At 31.8% G+C, this 19763-nt stretch overlaps 2 protein-coding genes across 4 annotated transcripts; one reads left to right on the top strand and one right to left on the bottom strand.

The window, feature by feature from the left end:
• Positions 1-2904: 2904 nt before the first annotated feature.
• Positions 2905-6904, bottom strand: LOC100798631 (uncharacterized). Of its 3 annotated transcripts, none has more exons than XM_041005914.1 (2): positions 5367-6904; positions 2905-4943 (listed from the first exon to the last, which is right to left on the bottom strand). In XM_041005914.1, exon 2 carries the CDS (start codon positions 4776-4778, stop codon positions 3525-3527), a length of 1254 nt encoding a protein of 417 aa, XP_040861848.1. In that variant the 5' UTR covers positions 4779-4943; positions 5367-6904; the 3' UTR covers positions 2905-3524. The 3 variants fall into 3 exon arrangements, with proteins under 3 accessions (XP_040861848.1, XP_025979945.1, XP_006589528.1); XM_026124160.2 differs by having other exon boundaries at positions 5412-6904; XM_006589465.4 differs by having other exon boundaries at positions 6622-6903.
• Positions 6905-15809: 8905 nt separating this feature from the next.
• Positions 15810-19755, top strand: LOC100781301 (uncharacterized). Its single transcript, NM_001254653.2, is given in 6 exon segments — positions 15810-16030; positions 16103-16224; positions 17627-17686; positions 17777-17915; positions 19220-19363; positions 19455-19755. Coding segments are annotated over 6 exon segments (717 nt in total). The 5' UTR covers positions 15810-15834; the 3' UTR covers positions 19511-19755.
• The last annotated feature ends 8 nt before the right edge of the window (positions 19756-19763 follow it).

The following is a 19763-nucleotide window of genomic DNA, read 5'->3' as shown; positions in this document are numbered from 1 at the left end:
AAAACTCAATGCATGAACACCAAATAAGAGTATTGTTTGTGTGTCTGACTTCAAGGTTGATTTTTACCAAGTTTGGATCTGACTATGACCGAGGTAAAGCTTCTGTGAACCTGAGTTTAAGTTGTACATACAATGGTGCCTCCTTTTAGTGCAGTTTAATCATGTAGAGAGGGATTGTATATTCCAATGAGGCAATCTTAGTATAGTGGATATATATAATAAATTTTTGTTTAACATTGTTGATGTTAGATGTATTTATAAGATGTCTTAAATGGGTTAGATTACTTGACACTTGGGCAGGGTCTTTGAGAAGTAATATTGGCTCATTTTAAAGTAGAACATTATTTAGCCTGTTTGGATATGCGGTATGTTAATGTCAAATTAATTGTTTTTTTCTTGTTTATAGTGAAGCAATTCTTTGTTAATTGTAAATTTTTAATTATGCACCATAATTTTTTGAAGTTGAAATCAATTCAGCAAGATGTCCAAACACACACTTAGTTTACTGGAGTTCAAAGTAGATTCTATTGTACCTAGGTGTATTGTAGTAACCTTATTCTTAGGTTATAGTGTTGACTTCAAATTCTCCAATTAACACTTTGCAATTTGGGTAGACTTTGCAGATTAAGGTTGAGTTATCTTTTTGGATAGATTGAGCCTCAAACCTAATCCAGAACAAGCATCTTGTTTATCGATGCTCATTGGGTTGGATGCATCTAAAAAATCAACATGAAATAATCAAATTAGTTCTTTTTATATTCTTGTTGTTGTCTGAGAGTCTCTCAAACCCTTGTAATTACCCAAAAATGGCATCATCGCTTTGAACACCAATCGAAATTGTCCTTCTCCTTACTTGTTAAACCCGTCATAGTCTGTCAAGTTAATGGTCAAAGTGTCGCCACCTTTGCATCATTAAAGAATATCGATCGGTGTTCTACTCTACCTGCAAATACTTGGCAATGGAACAGATTTCCTTTGAAACCTTAATTTCCTTAAAAAAAAATGTTTCACTCAAGGAAGAAGAATAAAAATTAATTTCTGTTTTTATTTTCGTAGTTTTTTGTATAGATTTTTTTCGTTAATTTGATACTTTTCAAATTAATGGATTTATTGTTTAATCCTTAATGCATTTTGTTTTATTCATTAATGATTTTTATTCTATTATTCAATACTGATTTTTTATTTTGCTATATCTTATAAAAAAAATGCATTTAAAATCTTAAAATGTAAAAAATAAAACTTTTTTATCCAGTGAATAGGAAGATGAGTAATATATTGTATAAGTATTTTAAATTATTCATTACAAAATAGGTCAATGCTTCAAAATGTTTACCGGTAAACAATAAATATTTTTGCTAGAAACATAGTTTTCTTAGTTAGCCACATTTACAAAGAAGACAACTCCTGTGCAGACTTGTTAGCCTCTCATGCTAATTCGATTATAGGTTTTTCGTGGTGGAACTCTCCCACATTTTGTTTCTCGTGAGTTCTACAGAAATAGAATTGGCCTTCCAAATTATAGGTTCAAATAGTTTGGTGCCTCATGGGTTTGGTTCTTGTTCCCCCATGATTTCGTATTTCCTATCCTTTTGGTTTAATGTATTTCTTGAGGTTCATATGGTAGGCATTGCGTTGGTGGTGCTAACCTAATTGAGATCACGTCCGCTTTTGTTAATTTTTTTGTTCCCTTCTCTTTCGCTTAAAAAAGCATTTTTACAGTAGTAGTAGTAGTATAGTGCAAATGACAAGCATATGAAAAGGATCGTGTTTTCTTCATGTCCAGCTTACTGCATACTCCACCAGTGTTTCACAATGCTTATTGCTGCTTAAGCTCACCATAAATAAGGCTATTCACAGCAATTGAAGAAGATAGAGACATAAAGTCAACAGAGAAGTTAAATTGAGTAGGTTGTAGAAAACGAAACAGGCAACCACCTCTCTCATTTTGGCAACGAAAGCGAAACCTTTTTCCTGTAGGGAACTATTTGTGGACCGAGAAATTGAAAACAAAACAAGAAGAAGCAACAAAGACAAGGCCAGCATATAGTACATGGCACTACAGGGGTCCCCTCCCTCGTGCCATCACATAATAGTATAAAACCACCTTTTCAGTTTCCTTTTCATGGGGTTGAAAAGAGAAATCAATTTAAAGTTTGAACTAACCACCAAATGATGAGCCAGAACAACTTGTTGCAGCCTTTCCAGCAGCACATTGGTCCATAGAGGGCATGCTCTAGTTAGTGGCAGATGAGATGGGTACAGAACTGTAATTTTTCATCTTTATTTTCGGAAATAGATTTTCTGCATTCACGTGCATTTGTGAATTTGAACCTTGATGTTTTGAATTAAATTTACCAAGATAAATTATGAGTGATCTGATCTATATTTAATGACTGCAATCAACTGAATGCATGAATACGGGAATTTCCTGACTGCAGGGAATCCATTCCTCTCCCTTTTTGGCTGCAGATTGTATTAGCTGAAAGTCTAACTTCCCCATCCCAGCATATTATTTAACGGTACAAATTAATTGAGAAAAGAGTAAACATGTAGAAACAGCTGTATGCAGAGAACCCACCCAAAACACCAAGTGAACATGAAACTATTGCAGAGCATGCAACTAGGAAGGGGTGGATATGGGTGAGTCGAATAAAGAACATTTAAATCTAAACAGATCAATATTAATTGATTTAATTTAGATGAAAAAATTCATTTTTTTTTAACTCAAACGAAATTCATGTTAGATAGGATCGGTTGACTGAGCCCTTTAATAAAATAATTTTAAAAAAAAAATGAAAAATAGAACGCTAATAAACAGATGAAAAAGAAAACAGATAAATAGTCTCAGAAGACAAATATATAGAATTACACAAAATAAAAAATGTAGAACTATAAACACAAAAATTTAAAATTATCTATGTTGGTGTATATTCATGTTGTATTAAGTCAAGTTTCATGTGTCGAGATCCAATATCTGGACCAATATAATCGGGTTTGCAATTTTAAAATTTAAACCAATCTAGTGGTCCAGTGGTATAAACAGACCTAAATATTTTTCCTTTCGATTTAGTTCGGATCGACACAAACCTCTAGCCACCCCTACAACTAAGCCTCCATAAAAAATGCAAGCTTTCAATAACCCAAGGGCAAAAAGAGTTTTTTTTTCCTTCTCATTATTGCACATTAAATGTCACAGACTCACAATAATCCACAAATCAGATTACCTGTAACTCCCTATCCCTGTATACTTGCAACTAAGGTAATGCTCTATCAGAATTTAGAATCCATTTTACTTGTCCATACCAACTTTGCCCCTCTTGTATTCTACTTTGGATCCTAAGGGACTACTACAACGGCTGTCGTCTCTCACTCACCTATCCATTTACTGCCATTTCCTCAAGGCAAATCAACTGCACTAAGAGCAGTGTCTCAAGATATGCATCTAGTATTGCTAATGATTCTGCAATCCAAAGCCTTCTGTTCCCAACCTTACTGGTTAAGTCGCATTGCAATGAACTAAATCTTTAAATGATTTCTGACTGTAGCATTGGGAAGAATGTCCAACTGTTGCTTGATCTACCTTCCTTTCCAACTATCTTTTTATTAGTCCACCAATTGGAGCTATTGGCAGGAGTATCAGAAACAACACCTTTTCTGTTGTCAAAGTTAAATTCTTTGGAAGAATTAAAAGAGTGATGCTTTCGACAGCACTGTTCCGCTCCTTCTCCAGGAGAATTGCAAGACTTATCATTTGAAGCATTTGAAGTTTTCCTTGAACAGAAAGCACAACTACTATTGGAGTTTTTTTGTATCTTTTCTATGTCAACGGGGTCTTCAACCAGTGTACCCTGAGAAGACCCTGACATGTTTCCAAGCAATGAAGACCCTGATTTATTTGCTAGACATCGTGGAACATCTACCCCAGTTAATTCAAATGAAACTCTGTGATCAACTAATGCTGCCTTGGGTTGACACTCATTCTCTGAATTCACAATGGATGTTACCTCAGAAATCTGTTTTCCTATATCAATGTCATTTCTAGCAGTTGGTGCTACAGCATCAGGTGTCAAAGATCCAGAACCGAACCTTGAGTCCTGACACAAACCATCAGGTGTCAAACACCCAGAGCCTAATTGTGAAGCTAGCTTAACAGCATCAGGTGTGAAAGATCCTGAACCTAGTCTTGAACCTTGCCCTGCACTATCTGGCGTCAAAGACCCAGATCCAAGCCTTGAATTCCATTTATGTGTCAAGAAGTTTTCAAAGCCCAAGAGCTTTGGTGCTTCCCCTTTGTGGAATTCAAGAACTGGGTGTCTATCAGGGAAAGGAGTAGAACTGCCAGAAGTAGAAATGATTGATCTGGGTGATACGAGTTGGGTGCCAGGACTCCCTGGATATTGTTGATAAGGCTGAAACTCATAATTGGATAATGCAAACCTCTGATTTGTACCATTACTTTTACAATTCCGATCTAAAGAAGATGCCAGCAATTGAGCAAATGGCACCTCAGGGGATGATGGTGTTGTCAGCTGCACAGATTCAGGTGGTGGAGTGAACGGAGCAGTAGATGGTTCAGTTGTGAAGGTAGAAAATACAGGTGGCGAGACTAACTGAGTCTCATAGGTGTAAGGGCCTATGGCAAAAATGGATGCAGGTCCACCAGAAGCATTAACAGTGAGAGAACTGAGGGAGAATAATCCAACCGGTGATTGAGTAGCAGATGGAGGATCAGATTGGAGAAAAGATGCAGGTGAAGAGGGAGGGACAATGAATGGCATTACAATAGCAGTTGAAGGATTTGGTGCAGCAGTAGCAGGATGAAATCCAACTGGGCCTATAGGTTCAACAGGTTCAGGAACAAGGACAGCATTGCCCACTCTCTTGCTGTTTTTATGAGGTCCAAAACACCAACATAAGCTCCAGCAGCTTCCCCAGCGTTTTTTCTGCAGTTAATGAAGAAACATATCTACATCAAAAATTGAAACCAAATTAAAACATGAATTCATTTTTCAATTGTAATGATGTAATCTAATTTTTTCAACAGGGCTGCCTAAAGTACATTCTCTTGGTGTTAAATGTTGATTTATTCGTTAAACATTGAATTTTAAAAACTTGTTTTGTTCCAAGTTAAATGTCCTCTCAAGAAAGGTCTTTTGTTTAAATATACACTCTAGAACGAAATGATTCCCAATTAATTGGAAGTTTGAGGAAGAGATTTAGAAAGAAAGAAAAAAAGATACTAAAAACCAAAATTAAATATAGTGTAATGTTTCAGGAAAAAGTACTTTTGCCAAAAAGAGAAGAAATTGCTGTGACAAGGAAACAACAAAAAGAACATCTATTTTTATGATAGCAAATCAACATACACTGGGGGAATCTAAACTTGTCGCCTTCTACAAATTGCTAAGTACCTAAGTGTATGCCACTAAACCATTGTAAGGAAAGCCGTAGAAAGATGTTCATTTCGCTATGCCTGTCAAAGTGCCAAAGATATTGGCTAATAAACAGTACCAGGCATTCCATATACATTAGTATCCAAAGGATCAATAAGCATCCCAAACCCAAATGTGAACGCCAACCTTTGACAGTATATTAGTAACAACATCAGCAGATGCTAAAAGTAAAAAAGGAATAAATATCACCAAAAAAAGCATGGCTTGAAGCCTTGAATAAAATAAAATAAAAAATCCCCTTATCAGTTAATGATTGCCAACTTCAAACACAAATCCAATTCAACTATCTCTAATTAGTCTGCCAAACTTAAGTTTCAGAGAACTAACAAGAAACCACAGTCATAAAGGCTGAAGAAAGCTTATTGAATGTGTATCAAAGGTCTGAAACATGAATATAGCAGCTTGTTGGATGAGAAGCATAGGATAGGATGACAGATAAGTAAGGTCAGTCCCAGATAATCATTATTGACTTTGGTCTTTTAATATGCCTTAGAACTAAGTCATTGTGATGACACTATCTCAAGAATTAAATCCAAAATCATCAGCAAAGGCATGGCAAAAAAGCTCATGGAAACCTTACACTACTAAGTTGCAATTTGCAAATGAAAAGGTCAGTGTCAAATCACCTTCAAGCAGGGCACAAGGCATAACAATACTAAGTAGTAATTGAACTGAATTGAATTGCAATTTATGTAAGATAATACATGTGGCTAACTAGATTGAGGTCCTCCTCAAACACACTGAACTGAAGAACCAAGTGAGATCAAAGTTACCATGATTCATAATTAGATTTAGATAGCAAAAAAGGCACACCCAACGTCCGCACGTTAATTTCCTACTTTTTGAGAGCCACAAAAAAAAAGAATAATATAAAATTTAAAGAAGAAAAAAGGTGAATAGAAATTTCGACTCCACCATTAAGTCAGCCAAGACCTTCAAAATAGTTCAATTCATCCATCACTATGGAAAGTGGGGAAAAAAAAGAAAAAAGAGAGAGAGAACACAAAGCCCAAGATCTCAAATTGCACGCCGTTTCTCGGTAACCGAACTAAACAGAACAATGAAACACGAAACCAAAGCAATTAGCAACGTGCACAACAACAATACACACGAATGTAATAACAAGCACATGTGACAGAAATAGTAAGAGAGAGAAAGAGAGAGGGACCGGGACGGTGGTGGTGGGTTGGATTCTGGATTCAGCGTAGACGATGGCGGAGGCCGCAGCATTCACGGTGTCGACGGTGTTGTTAACGGTTCCCATTTCGGCGACGGTGATGGGGTTTTCCGGTCACCGGAAATGGAAGTTCCAGCGATGTGGTTTTAAAGTTGTTGATCGGAGAAATGAAAAATAAAGAAGTGATGATGGCATGGCATGGAAGTCTCTCTTTGATCATGAGATGGAATGGAATAATGGGCATCACACAACGTCCACCCTGCGTCATAAATTCTTCTTTTTTTTATCCATAAAATAAAAAGTTTGTGATTGGATCCCGGGGACCGGAATTCGTCAGAAGAGACAAGTCTCAAACTTCAAAAAATATTTATCAATTGAAACAATTTTTGTGGCTCATGCATCACATGAAATTACTGTTTTATAAAAAATTGTTTTTATTTATTTATTTTTACATTGAGTTTAATTTATGCTTTTTACAAAAACATCTAATAAAGTCTTGGCTTTTTATCTTATCATCATTCATTGATATGATGTAACGATAGAATAAAATATTATTAAATATGTAGATAAAAAAATTACATTAAAAATGCATGCAAATTAAACCATTTTACATTATAATTTACCTTTTATATAAAAAAAAACATAAAAGAAGTTTTAAATTGTACCAAAACTTCTGTACGATTGACAAGTTATACTGTTATAGCAATTTTTTTAATAATTAAGTCATTAAGATATAAAAACTTTTTTATTAGAAAAAATTAAATATATTACTTGGTTAAGATATAAAACTCACATATACTATGTTGTTTAATCAATTAATCTAGACTTACTTGGTCAAGATGTAGAAATTTAAAATTAAATAAAATAAACGGATAAAAAAAAGTAGAAAAAATAATGATTGACATCTCAACAAATTATTATGAAGTGTAAGTGTTTAATTTTCTTTAAGAACCATCTTCTTATTTTATTTTTTTAAGTCACCATCTAACTATTGTTAGTATTCTCGAAATAAATTGTTTCTTTTCAAACATACCTATAAGTTGAACAAAAAGAAAATTAATTATTGACACTGTTAATTGGCAAAAACACCCTAGCCTTTAACTCATAATGTCATCTGTGCCGTAGTGTATAAGAGAGATAAAACACTTTTTTGTTTAAAGACCTGCATGATGACAAGAATATTATAGAGCATTCATATCATCATATGGTTGCGCGGGGTTAATCATTAGAGTACGTTTCAGAATTATTATTTTTAAAAAAAGATGTTTTTGAAGATTATAAATTAAAATGTTGATAAACTATGTTTAATCGTACTTTATCAGTATTCTATAGATTTTGATAAACTATATAAATTTAAGTTATATTTAAAATTTTAAAAATAAAAATAAAACAAACGGAAGTAAATATATTAATTAATACACATAAAATTCTTTAACTTGAATTGAACAGTTAATAAAAGCAAGAGTCTAATTAGAAGGTGTGGCTGCTCACATACTGGCTCTCCCCAATAGAAATACTTAGTCTAAAGATATTCTCATTTGGCAACATACTGATGGTGGACTTCATAGTTCAAATCTGGGTATCAATTAGTAAGGGAAAGAGAAAGACTTAACGTAGACACTGGTTCAACCAGTAATTCTTATGATGGATTTTATTTATGGAAGAAAATTTGCTCAGTACCTACTGCACCAAAATGCTGAAACTTAATTAATTTGGAGGGCAACCCACAAGGCCATGACATACTTCCATGGTCTCAAATTAATCTTCAAACTATCCAATTTGAATAGAATTATTTTCAGTAAAATATACATGTTGTTTAGATAAAAAAAAAAAAACTCCAACATATTATGTTCCACATGCCCAATGTGTGGTTTATAAAGGGAGACAGTGGAGCACGCTATTCTCGTTTGCATAAGCTTTGGGTATCCAAGCAAGTCTAAATGAAACCACAACTTTCAAGGGATCGATGGCTACAACACCTAGTTGCACACGTTGATGATTTAGCTTTGGCCATATGGTATCATAGGTATGCTACAAACCAGTGCAATTTTTTTTCTTCAAAATGTTTATCTTTTAAAAATATAGATAAATTAATTCGTTTACTTAGTCATCTAACTACTCACACTCATCATTTTTTTGTGATATCAAGAAAGTTTTAACTCTACTATCAACAAAAAAAATCTTATGTGACCCTTCAAAGAAAAGAAAAATAAAATAAAAAGATCTCATCATTAAAATGACAGAAAAGCTCCTTTTAGCTTTATTTTATAGAAAGTAGTTGTCAGTGCACGTGTGGAGGTCCACTTGTATTTTGGTAACAAATAAGAATGGGTTTTCATACTTAGCCCTCGTGTGTGTGTGTGAGCGTGAGATAGTGACACACCCTTAAAGCATAGCATACCCCTTTATTTAATTTTGAACTTGCACGAGTGGCTAGTTAACTTCATTCTTTCATCTTTATCACTTCCCCTCTCTCATTTTCATATCGCAATACCTCTTTTTTTTTTCCTTTTGTGTCTCTATCTCTAAAACAATATTTACTGCAAGCAACTTTTATTAACCTAACCCCACTTTTTAACGTAATCTATCTCCAATGTCAAAAGGTTATGGACTATAATTGAACATATCATTATATATAGTCATGCATATGATTACCCCGAAGTTACCATAGGAAATCAAATCAAACAGAAGAGAAGATATTTAAAAGTCTATTATGGTTCCTCTAAAACAAAGTCTTTTACAGTGTAAATGTATAAGTGATACATTCTTGCCAATTAAAAAGTCTATTTCACAACTAATAATATTAAATGCCATTATATTATAGGATCAAAGTCTATTTACTCCTAATATTAAACTACTAATTGCAAATTTTATATATTTCATGTATCTAGAGTCCTCTGTCAAAAGAAAAAAACATCTAGAGTCCTAACCTTTTAACTTCTAAGTGTGAGAGAAGTATCTTAAAATTTTATATCAATTATAAAAGGTACTAGTTCAATACAGTACGTTAGTACGTTTGCACTGATAAGTTGAAAAATAAAAATTACAATATAAGTGTGAATTATATAGCTATAATTAATATTGTAGAGTATTGTTATTTATAAAATTTAAAAGCAAGTTAATGAGGAAAAAATTAATAAAGAAATTTATATAAGGTATTGCTTATAATAAATTTTCTATAACCTTATCAAGGAATTAAACCAAAATGTATCTATGAATAAGGACAATTTCTTAATAGAAAGAAGATATCTACAAAGATACACAAATATATTTAAATCTTACTTTTTTTTGGATAATTTTTTTGTTCCATCCCCACTAATAATAACTTTGTGACCTCTTCAAGTCTTTTTTTTCTTTTTACTTAAAGATGGGCTACATAATAAAATATCAATTTGTATGCTTTACTTTAAATATTTACTTTTTTCAATAATAAAAGGATGACAAATGAATGAGAAAAATATGAAGAGGAAAAACTACCTTTTATTTACTATACTATAAGCTACTTCATTGATTTGGTGGGTCCATTAGGAGGTGGAAAATATACCCTCTACTTTTACGAGATGCTCCTCATATATGATGGCTTGTGGTTGTGGGGTTAAGGTCCTTCGGATCAAAATCCAAAAACTAAGCCAACAAACACATGCTCCAATGTCTAATCTACAGATTTTTAATATGTCAAAGAAATATTTGATTCTAGACCATGGAGAAATTGAATATTTGCTTCTTTAATCAATATTGTTCCTTTTATACTATAAAATGGACTCAATAATACTTGCATAACTAAACGGCCTTATCTTAAAGTTACATGAGCAACCGAGCCTCTTTGTTTTTTTATAATTAACCGAGCCTTTAATTTCTTCTAACTTCTTAAAATAAATAATATATATTAGATCCAATCCAATAGTTTGAATTTATAATTTCATGCAAACACTAGCGAACGCACTCCTATATGGATAAAAATAAATATACATTCAAAATAGATATAACCAAGTATATATACAGGGACTATTATTAGAGGTACTAGCAGCAGATTTGATTGGCTGTTTATATATATATTCCATTGGTCTCCATATGTTATGTACAGTATTCCCCATTAGATTGTTGTAGTTCATGATATTGTAGCTGAGAACTGTGGCCGTTTTCCCCTCTCCTTGTTTCTTAGGGTTGTCCCTCCCTGTTGTACCTGTCATCTATAATCAACCATGATAAAACTAAGTGCATGCATGCATATGCTTACAAATTAATGGATTACGTTACTAGTATAAGATTTTTTTTTTCATAAAAAAATGTACGGTTGTCTATAAATTTAAATAAAATTTTAAAATAAGAAAATTAAAGAAAGTAGTGAATGTTTTAGTTATTAATAATAAATATTTTATTATGTTGAAGAAGAGTAAATTAAAAAGATAATACTTTTTTCTGCACACCCTAGATATTATCACCCAATGGTCTTGGATACTTTTGTTTGTTTTGTTTTTACAGCACAAATATTTATTTATTTTTACGAGCATTATCTTTTTTATAAAAAAATTCAAATACTATTTTAAATATATTCTTAATTTATGAGTTAAAATTTATTAAAAATTATGAACTTCACTTCATTTATAAATTATAATAAATATCACTTATAATTTTATAACTAGCAATCAATTTTAACGGATTCTTTTTGTAACAATGAACAAAATAGAATTTATGGGCTTTTAAAGCCTTATTGCCAACCCAATCTGTAGATCTGGTCGGGAAGATAGGCTTGCCCACAAGGCCTACAACTGGTTGCTGAAATAAAAAAAATAAAAAAAAGAAAAAGACAGAGAGAGAGAGAGACTATTTGGTTAAAGACTTCAAATTATTAAAAGAAATATTCATCTCAATAATTGTTTTTTGTCTTCACTTTTTCTAGACCGTTTTATTCTTACTAAAAAACAACCATCTTTGCATGAGTTAACTAAAATAATAATAACCATGTGCAAATGAGAAATACAAAATTTGGGTTAGTCTCTAAACTAAAACAAAAACCACCTAATCTTAATCACCCATTAACTTCTTTCTACTCTTTCATTTTTTCACACTCTTCAAACACCCTCTACCTTCTCTCCACTCTCTTCAAATAGTGTTTCACGTTCTCCTTCCACTTTATAATTGTAGTGATGGTCTTTGGAGAGGAAAAGGGGCGGGAGTACATTGGTTCAAGGCCATTGATTTCTAAGCTTATGTGAATGCAAGAGTTAGCTAGGGATTTCATAGCAAAGGAAGTTGTTGATTGAAACAAAGGCAATGGGGAAGGTGGATGTTCTTTTTTCTTTTTTCGACTCTACAATTTCTTTTGTATGCATTTATAGTATATAATAATTTCTTTTATTTTTGTTGCTACAACCAATGCCTTGGGGACAAGCAAACATTCATAATAAATGGTGGAGAAGGAGGTAGAATTAGTTTCATATCGACATATTTAGTTGCTTCCTCAACAAAGAGAGCCGTATATCGAGGTTATTTAGTTTGAATCATATCAAAATGTGTAAATAAATTGGTGGGTTTCAACAATATATCTTTAGGATTTAATTATTTTAAAAGTAAATGATTTACCATGATTCATGTTCTCCTTCGCTTGTATATATAGTTTTCAATTTAACATAAATATTTTTCAGTTACACAGAAAATTTTATTTCTTTTTCTTTCTTTTTTCTTTTGAGTTTTTTTATTTTCTATACATTATTTTTGAAATAGTGGTAAAATATCAAATTTTAAATGATCTTTTACGTAGATTTTTTTAAATAAAAAAATTATTGGTTGATTATTGATTTGCATAAACATTATTTGTGGTTGGTACAATATATAACATCTTACCTTTCAAAATGTAATTGTTCTCCAATATTAATAACTTACTTCACTAACTGTGCACTATCTCATTTTCTATTCAATAGACAACCTCCCACATGCTTTGTTTTGATCTCACTCTCCCGTGTAACTTCTCTTTTGCTTTTTTATTTATTTATTTTAATACAATTATTATTTATATTTTTAAATATTTATTTATTGCAATTTTTGTGTAGCACAACAAATATCACCTCATAATGCTTATCAAGTCTATAGGGCTCTTGGTGCTAACCATGCTATAAACCTTACTACTAAAGCAAATTAAAATTGTAAAACCATTTTATGCTAAGTGGGCTGCTAAAAGTCATCCAAACTGGTAAAATTGCTTTTTATTTAAATTTTAAAAATTAAAACTTCTAAATTTTTTAATTTTAAAATTAGTTAACGAAAGTCTTAATTAAAACTGTCCATTAATTTAAATTTTAAGAATGTTCCAAACTCATCAACTAATACTTTACAGTTTTTAAATTTTCAAAAACTATGAATTTGTTAACTATTTTTTAATATTAGCAATCTACCAATTTGTTAATTTTTAAAAATATACCAATTTAATACTGCTTATTTTTTAAATTATAAAATCCTATCGATTTGTTAATTAAACCAACATAAACTAAACTGTTGTTATTTAAAAATATTTTTTTATTTTAAATTTCAAACCATCTCACTATTCTCATCTTAGCTTTTTTAAAGAAATCACTATTTTTTAAAACTGTCATTTTTTTAATTTTAAAATGCAAACTACAATTTTCTATTTTCTTTTTTATACTGTCCAATCTTTTATTTTAATCTTAATAAACTAACAATTAACTGATTGTATTGTTAATGATTGTATTAGATAAGGTACATTTATAACCCTTTTAAGCATCAACAACCTAGAATTAACTGTTGTATAGGTACTGGTTTAGGAAGAATAATATCTTTTTAAGTTTAAGATTTCATACGATTCTATTATTTTCTTAAATAAATCAGTATTACTTAAATATTACCATTTTTTGTTTTTAAAATCCCAAATTATCCCACTACTCTCTTTAAATTTTTCTATTCTAAACAACTTGAAATGTGTTTTTTATAAATAAATGTAAAAATTATTTTTTCAACAACAAAATAAATATACAATAATATCTGTGTTTTTTTCTTTTTAATCTATATACAATATAATCAATAACAATATAGAAAGTGAATATTTTTTGTTTGATCTCCACTTTTTTTAACACTTTTACCCTCAAGATAAACCTAACTAACCCCACAATTCTACCGTATTGTTAACAAAACTGCAACATGCCTTCTCCCATATTGTATTTTTTTCAAAACTGCAACAAAACTAGTTACTTTCTCTAACCTTCCATGTCAAAATCATATTTATTTTCTCTATCAGGCGTTCATCAGCTTCATATTTAGCACTTTTTCACGAAGTTGCCATTTTCTTGGCAATAGTATCAAATGCTATAATACAGTGCAGCAGCCTGAAGGTAAATCCAATAAGGTTGTTAATGCCTCAGTTCTGTTAATGTGGTTTTGCATTTAAAGGTTTCTCTTATTTGGTTGTTGAGGTTATTTTTATGAATTTTTTCAAATGTCAGTGAAGAAGGTTCGACTTGATACACTTTGTGCCCGCGCTTGCCTCTTTTAAGTGTCGCACGTTGTTGTTCTCTTACCGATAAAATTATACGATTTCAATGAAATATTAGTGCATGTAAATTTAAACAAGGCGACATGGCTTGATGGCACGTGGGGTGCTGAAAAAAACTCAGAATATCTCCTTTTCCTTCATACATCTCTGCCCAAATTCTTTTTTTCTTTCTAGCTTTAGTTATTTTTCTTCCCCTCTCACTTGCATATGCATAATTATATTTTTGATTTATTATTTTTTCTCTATACATAAAAACAAAAAGTTGAATTATAAAGAATGAATTAATATTTGTGCTCACTCACTCTCCTGTCGTCTCACACTTTATTATAGTTTATATTAAACTTCACTTTACGCTGTTAACATGTAAATTTAATGTGTTTTTTTATTTTTTGTTTTGTCTTTCTTTTTCTTATAAATTATCCTATTGATATGCACTTTTTAGCATAACTTAAAATTTAAAATGTGTATAAAATAGTTGTTTATCAATAATAGATTTTCTGATCTAATATAAACAAGTATATATAGTTGTTTTCTTCTTCTTCTTCTTTTTTTTATACTAATTTTCAGTTTTAAATTAACTTTTCTTGTTATTCCGTCTTCCTATTATAACTTTTCATTTCTCTCATGGAAATCACAAACAGATATAGAAACCCATTCACAAAAATGAAAAAGACAGGTTAATTCTCATTATTAGTTCCAAGGTTAGTTAGCACAAGAATAAAATTTCTCTATTTCACATTAATTATGTGTGAGCATCTTTATCATCTTGTTATATGTGTCTACTTAATTTTCAAACTAAAACTAACATATATCAACATATATACTTTAATCAAGGTTAGTTAGCAGAAGAATAAATTTTCTCTATTTCACATTAATTGTGTGTGAGCATCTTTATTATCTTTACCATTTTTTTATATGTGTCTACTTAATTTTTAAACTAAAACTAACATATATCAACATATACTTTAATATATAAAAGAGAAACTATCGTAAAATATCAAATTTAACTCTTACCCAAACAAAAAAAAAATGTGTAGAGATAAACATATATTGAAAAAAAAATAACTTAATAAACTAAAAATAACACCCAGAGAAAAAAAACTTGCACATAAATATTCATCAAGTACAAAATAAATTAATATACACATCAATATATAATAATAAATATGATAATAATATATTGTAGTAATATAAATTTAATTCTTTAAATTTATTTTATATATTTTTTGTATTTTATATAGTTAGTGTTAAGATTTTATAGTATTTTAATTTGAAGAAATTTTAACACAAAACACGAAATAGAAAAATAAAAATATGAACACACAGTATTTCTGTTAATATAATATAATAAAAATATGTGCTAATATAACATAATAAAATAAAATTGTAAATACACATACGTGACAATGTGGTGTTTCCGCTAGTAATATATAATATATAATATAAAAACTGATTACATGTACTAATTTTTCGAATCCTTGCAACAAAAATAAGATAATTTTTAAAGACAAGAATTAGGGAAAAATAGAAAGAAAAACTCCAAATTGATAAACCAGTGTAAAACCACCCAATTGATAACTGGAATATTTTTCACGTTTGATTTGACCATTAAATTGGAGATAGGATTTTTGTGCGGGCCAAGAAAGATACATTCATCGTTCAACAATCTTCAAACAAACAAAAAATAAAGTGTCTTAGAAATGACACGATCCTTGGCAATGGCTTCTTCATCAATGTTATGTCCGAAGCTGGGGAGTTGTGCAGTGTCACATACAAAGTTCCAAGCTTTTCATCTCTCTTCAATGTTCTCTCCACTGGGTCGAGGCCTTGTCTCACCTTGGAGTGGTTTAAAGCATCTGGGTATCTCAGCTAAAGCAAAGCCTCTTATTCACATAGGTAACAAAACAATCAATGTCTCGTGGGGATTTTGACTTCCATGTTTGTTGAGCTCATTATAGTCATTTGCAGATAGAAAGGGTGGGTGTAAGGGTAAGGTGGTTTATGCTTCTCTCTTTGGGGTTGGAGCTCCTGAGGCTTTGGTAATTGGGGTCGTTGCTTTGTTGGTTTTTGGCCCTAAAGGTCTTGCTGAGGTGAGCTTGATTGATGTGTCTCTATGCAACTATTGCTGTGTCATTCTTTTTGTTTCAAAGAATTTTAATTTTTTTTGCATTTGCTATTCTTGTTTGTTGTGTTTTGTTGTAGTCCGATTAAGTGATTAGTTAAAGAATTTCAAATGAATTTCTGTCATTCTCTTTTAATGTGTAGTATTTCCCATTGTTATGGAATTAGTGGTTCTAAATGCTTGAGCTGTTAAGTGGAGGTTGAAGAATGGCAATGTTTATGCAGACTCATTCTTTGATGTTTACTAATTTTATGATCTACACATGAGTTTCCTAAGTAGGCGGCTTAAGTGATCATTGATCAAGAATTAACTCTCCTGTTAATTAGGAAATTGTTATATGCTACATATTATCTCATAAGTGCAATAGTAAAACCTCCAAGAAGCCAAATAATAGTCAGACAGTGATGCTGATGGAAATAATCTCCTTGAAAGTTAGCGTTTTTCATGTTTTTATTTGAATCAAACTACTTCAGATTTTCTTTTTCTCTTAACCGAGCAACAGAGAAAAGGGATGCATGATTAAACCTGCTCTAGTTTTTTATTCATCTTAAACATCATTAATTTGAACTGATGGGAGATAGATGTACATAAGCTCATTTTTTTTGTTGGTAGTTGTTATAACACGTGTTCCACAATGCAGATAGCGAAAAGTTTTTGTTTTTGAATGTAGTTCATCAAAATTCAAATGTGTAATTGCACGGTGGACTTGAAGAATCCTGTTGTTTCATGTTTTGTAAGGCTAACATTGGCCATTGCACCATACCTATTAATTAGAATGAGCGCGAAGTTGATAATAATCAGGCTCTGTCAGCCATCAATGGTTGCCTTGTTTCTTGAATAAAAATGTCAAAGGTTATACATCAGTTGAAAGGGGTTTAAATAAGTAGAATAGTTGAGAAATGTATGACAATACTATTCCAGATGATGATTTTTCCCAAGCCCTGAGTGAGATTCCTTAATTCTTGTTGAAGATGTCTACAACTTTTTGTTTTGACTCTATAGGATAGGGGTTCCCTCTCTATATAGTTTTCAAGAACTGTGGAGTTTACAACAAAACCATAAAAGATAATAGGTTGCTCCACTTATGTGCTTTACTTGAGAGAATTTTGGAGGGAAGCCATTAAGTTCCCTGCCTCTGAAGTTACAAAAATTGTTTACATTCTATAATCATTTTTATTGAATGAGATTAACTTCAGACAGCTGGAGTTCAGTCACTCACAGGAGAGGTACTCTTAATCTGAGCCTTAATACATTTTTTTATGATATTTTGCAAAAACCTTTGTTGTTTGTTGGTAATGATGGTAATCTTTTCTATTTTTTCTGTTTCCTTTTCTCGACCCCCTGGGCTTTGATTGAGTCACTAAATGCAGGTTGCTAGAAATCTGGGAAAAACATTGCGTACATTTCAACCCACCATTAAAGAGCTTCAGGTTGGTGCTAAATATTTTCAAGTAAATATTTTATGCCAATTCCACTACATAGATGCTTTAATGTTATTGCTTGCCATTTCCCCCCTTTAGGATGTTTCAAGGGAATTTAAGAGTACTCTTGAACGGGAGATTGGTCTTGATGACAATTTAAGTCCAACCCAGAACACATACAATTCCAACATACGCAATACCACACCAACTTCATCATCCACTTCCACTGTTGACCCTAGTGAGTAATCTAGTCTCACTTTATTTTTTCTTTTTTAATTTTATTTGCCAGCAATTTAGAAGTATAAATCTGGACAGGTTATTTATCCTTACACAATGTATGATTTGTTATACCTCATTGAAGTACCATCTTATGCATCCTTAGACATTGATAGAAACCAAACAATAAAAAATGAATATAAAAAGAGAACCCGGTTGTGCATATGCTTAAATTTTCCTGGAATACAAACAGAAATGAAAATTACAAGAAAAAAAATACTCTTCCCAAAGAATTGAACCCCCTACCTTGTGAGGGGAAGATCCCAATTCCTTCACTCATTATTTTCACTTCCCATGTATGATGTATCCCATGGCACTCCATTATTCTCTCTCCTCACCATGAGACTCATGTGACAGAGAATGTTAGGTAGTGCTTTTGCTCGTCATGCATACTTGGGGAGCTGATTACTGTTTTTTCCCCTTTCTAGGTTATGAAATCTGATGTCTTTTTCACCTTTGCTTTTTTTTTCCTTGGGAAAGGAGTCTTTAACTCTTTATGCTAAACCGTGTTTAGAAATATAATGTACTGATTTAGAGCAGCTGTTCTAAATGTACATGTGTAGAAAGGTTTATAATTGTCTGGATAGGTTTGATATTATATCACTTTCGGATTCTTAATACAGCAACTAGAGTAAGTTTAAGGTAGCATCACTCCAGCATGATAAAAATAATGTTTCCTTTAGATTAATGTTAGTATAGACAAAGAAACAGATTAGCAGGTTATGTTTGTGAACTTTTGGTAGTTTGCTGATATTAGTTTTGGATTGCCAGATCGTGTTATTTACAAAATTCTGGCACCACTAACAACTTGTTTAGTAGCAAGGTCCAAAATGCTGACACACAAGACTCGCTTCTTAAATACAGTTCTCTCATTTATAGGTTCTCAACTGGATTACATTAATCCAGGGAAGTGAACTATTACTTAGTGCAGGAGCATAGTATGCCTGTTCAGAAATAGTTCTTAAGTTCCTTGTTTCTAAGAAAAAGCCGCACACTTTGTTAATGAAATTCTTTTTTTTAATAAATTTAATTTCATGTTAGTTGTTCCTAGAACCAAATTTAGCATATAGTTATAATTGCATACACACGAGGAAGAATTTTGTTTGTTGTGTCGGAAGAAGTGTATGTCAAGTACATTGTGGTTATTACTTCATTGCACGGCCATATCACCTGCATGGTAGATGTCAAATACCAGAATATAAAATTGCCAATATGCATGGTAGATGTCAAATACCAGAATATAAAATTACATCTCTGATAATGCAGATGGCACGCCAGATCCTACTAAAGCATACAGCTCTGAGGAGTATCTTAAGATTACAGAGGAGCAGCTGAAGGCATCTGCTGCACAACAGCAGGGGCAAACACCTTCCAAGGAAGGTGACAATGAGCCTCAAATCCAGCCTTCTGGTTAGTCTTTTTTGTGGAACATAGGCACTTTTTTTTTTTTCTCCCTCTTTCCACCCTCTTTGTTCTTCACCTTTCTTTGATATGTCAACAGCTGAGGAAACAGCTACTACTGTACCTCCACCTCAGAAGCCAGAAAGTGAGACGTAAACTCTGGGTTCATAAGCATAGGGAGTTAAAATAATTTGTCCAATTATCGCTTCAATGCCCGGAAGTGGGCAGTACTATTGGCACAAGAGATGAGAAGGGTCAGGCAATTTTGTTACCAGCTAGTCATTAGAATCATGTAAAATGTAAAGAACAAAACCATTAACGATTAGTATGTTTCCAAATTAATTGTAGTTATATTTGTCATTGATCATTGGATATCAGAACCGTAGTGTAAGCGTTAGCAATATTTTGT

The sequence above is a fragment of the Glycine max genome, chromosome 10 (assembly GCF_000004515.6).
Source record: "Glycine max cultivar Williams 82 chromosome 10, Glycine_max_v4.0, whole genome shotgun sequence".
In the NCBI taxonomy this organism is placed as follows: Eukaryota; Viridiplantae; Streptophyta; class Magnoliopsida; order Fabales; family Fabaceae; genus Glycine; species Glycine max.
This window is presented reverse-complemented; position numbering and strand designations above follow the sequence as displayed.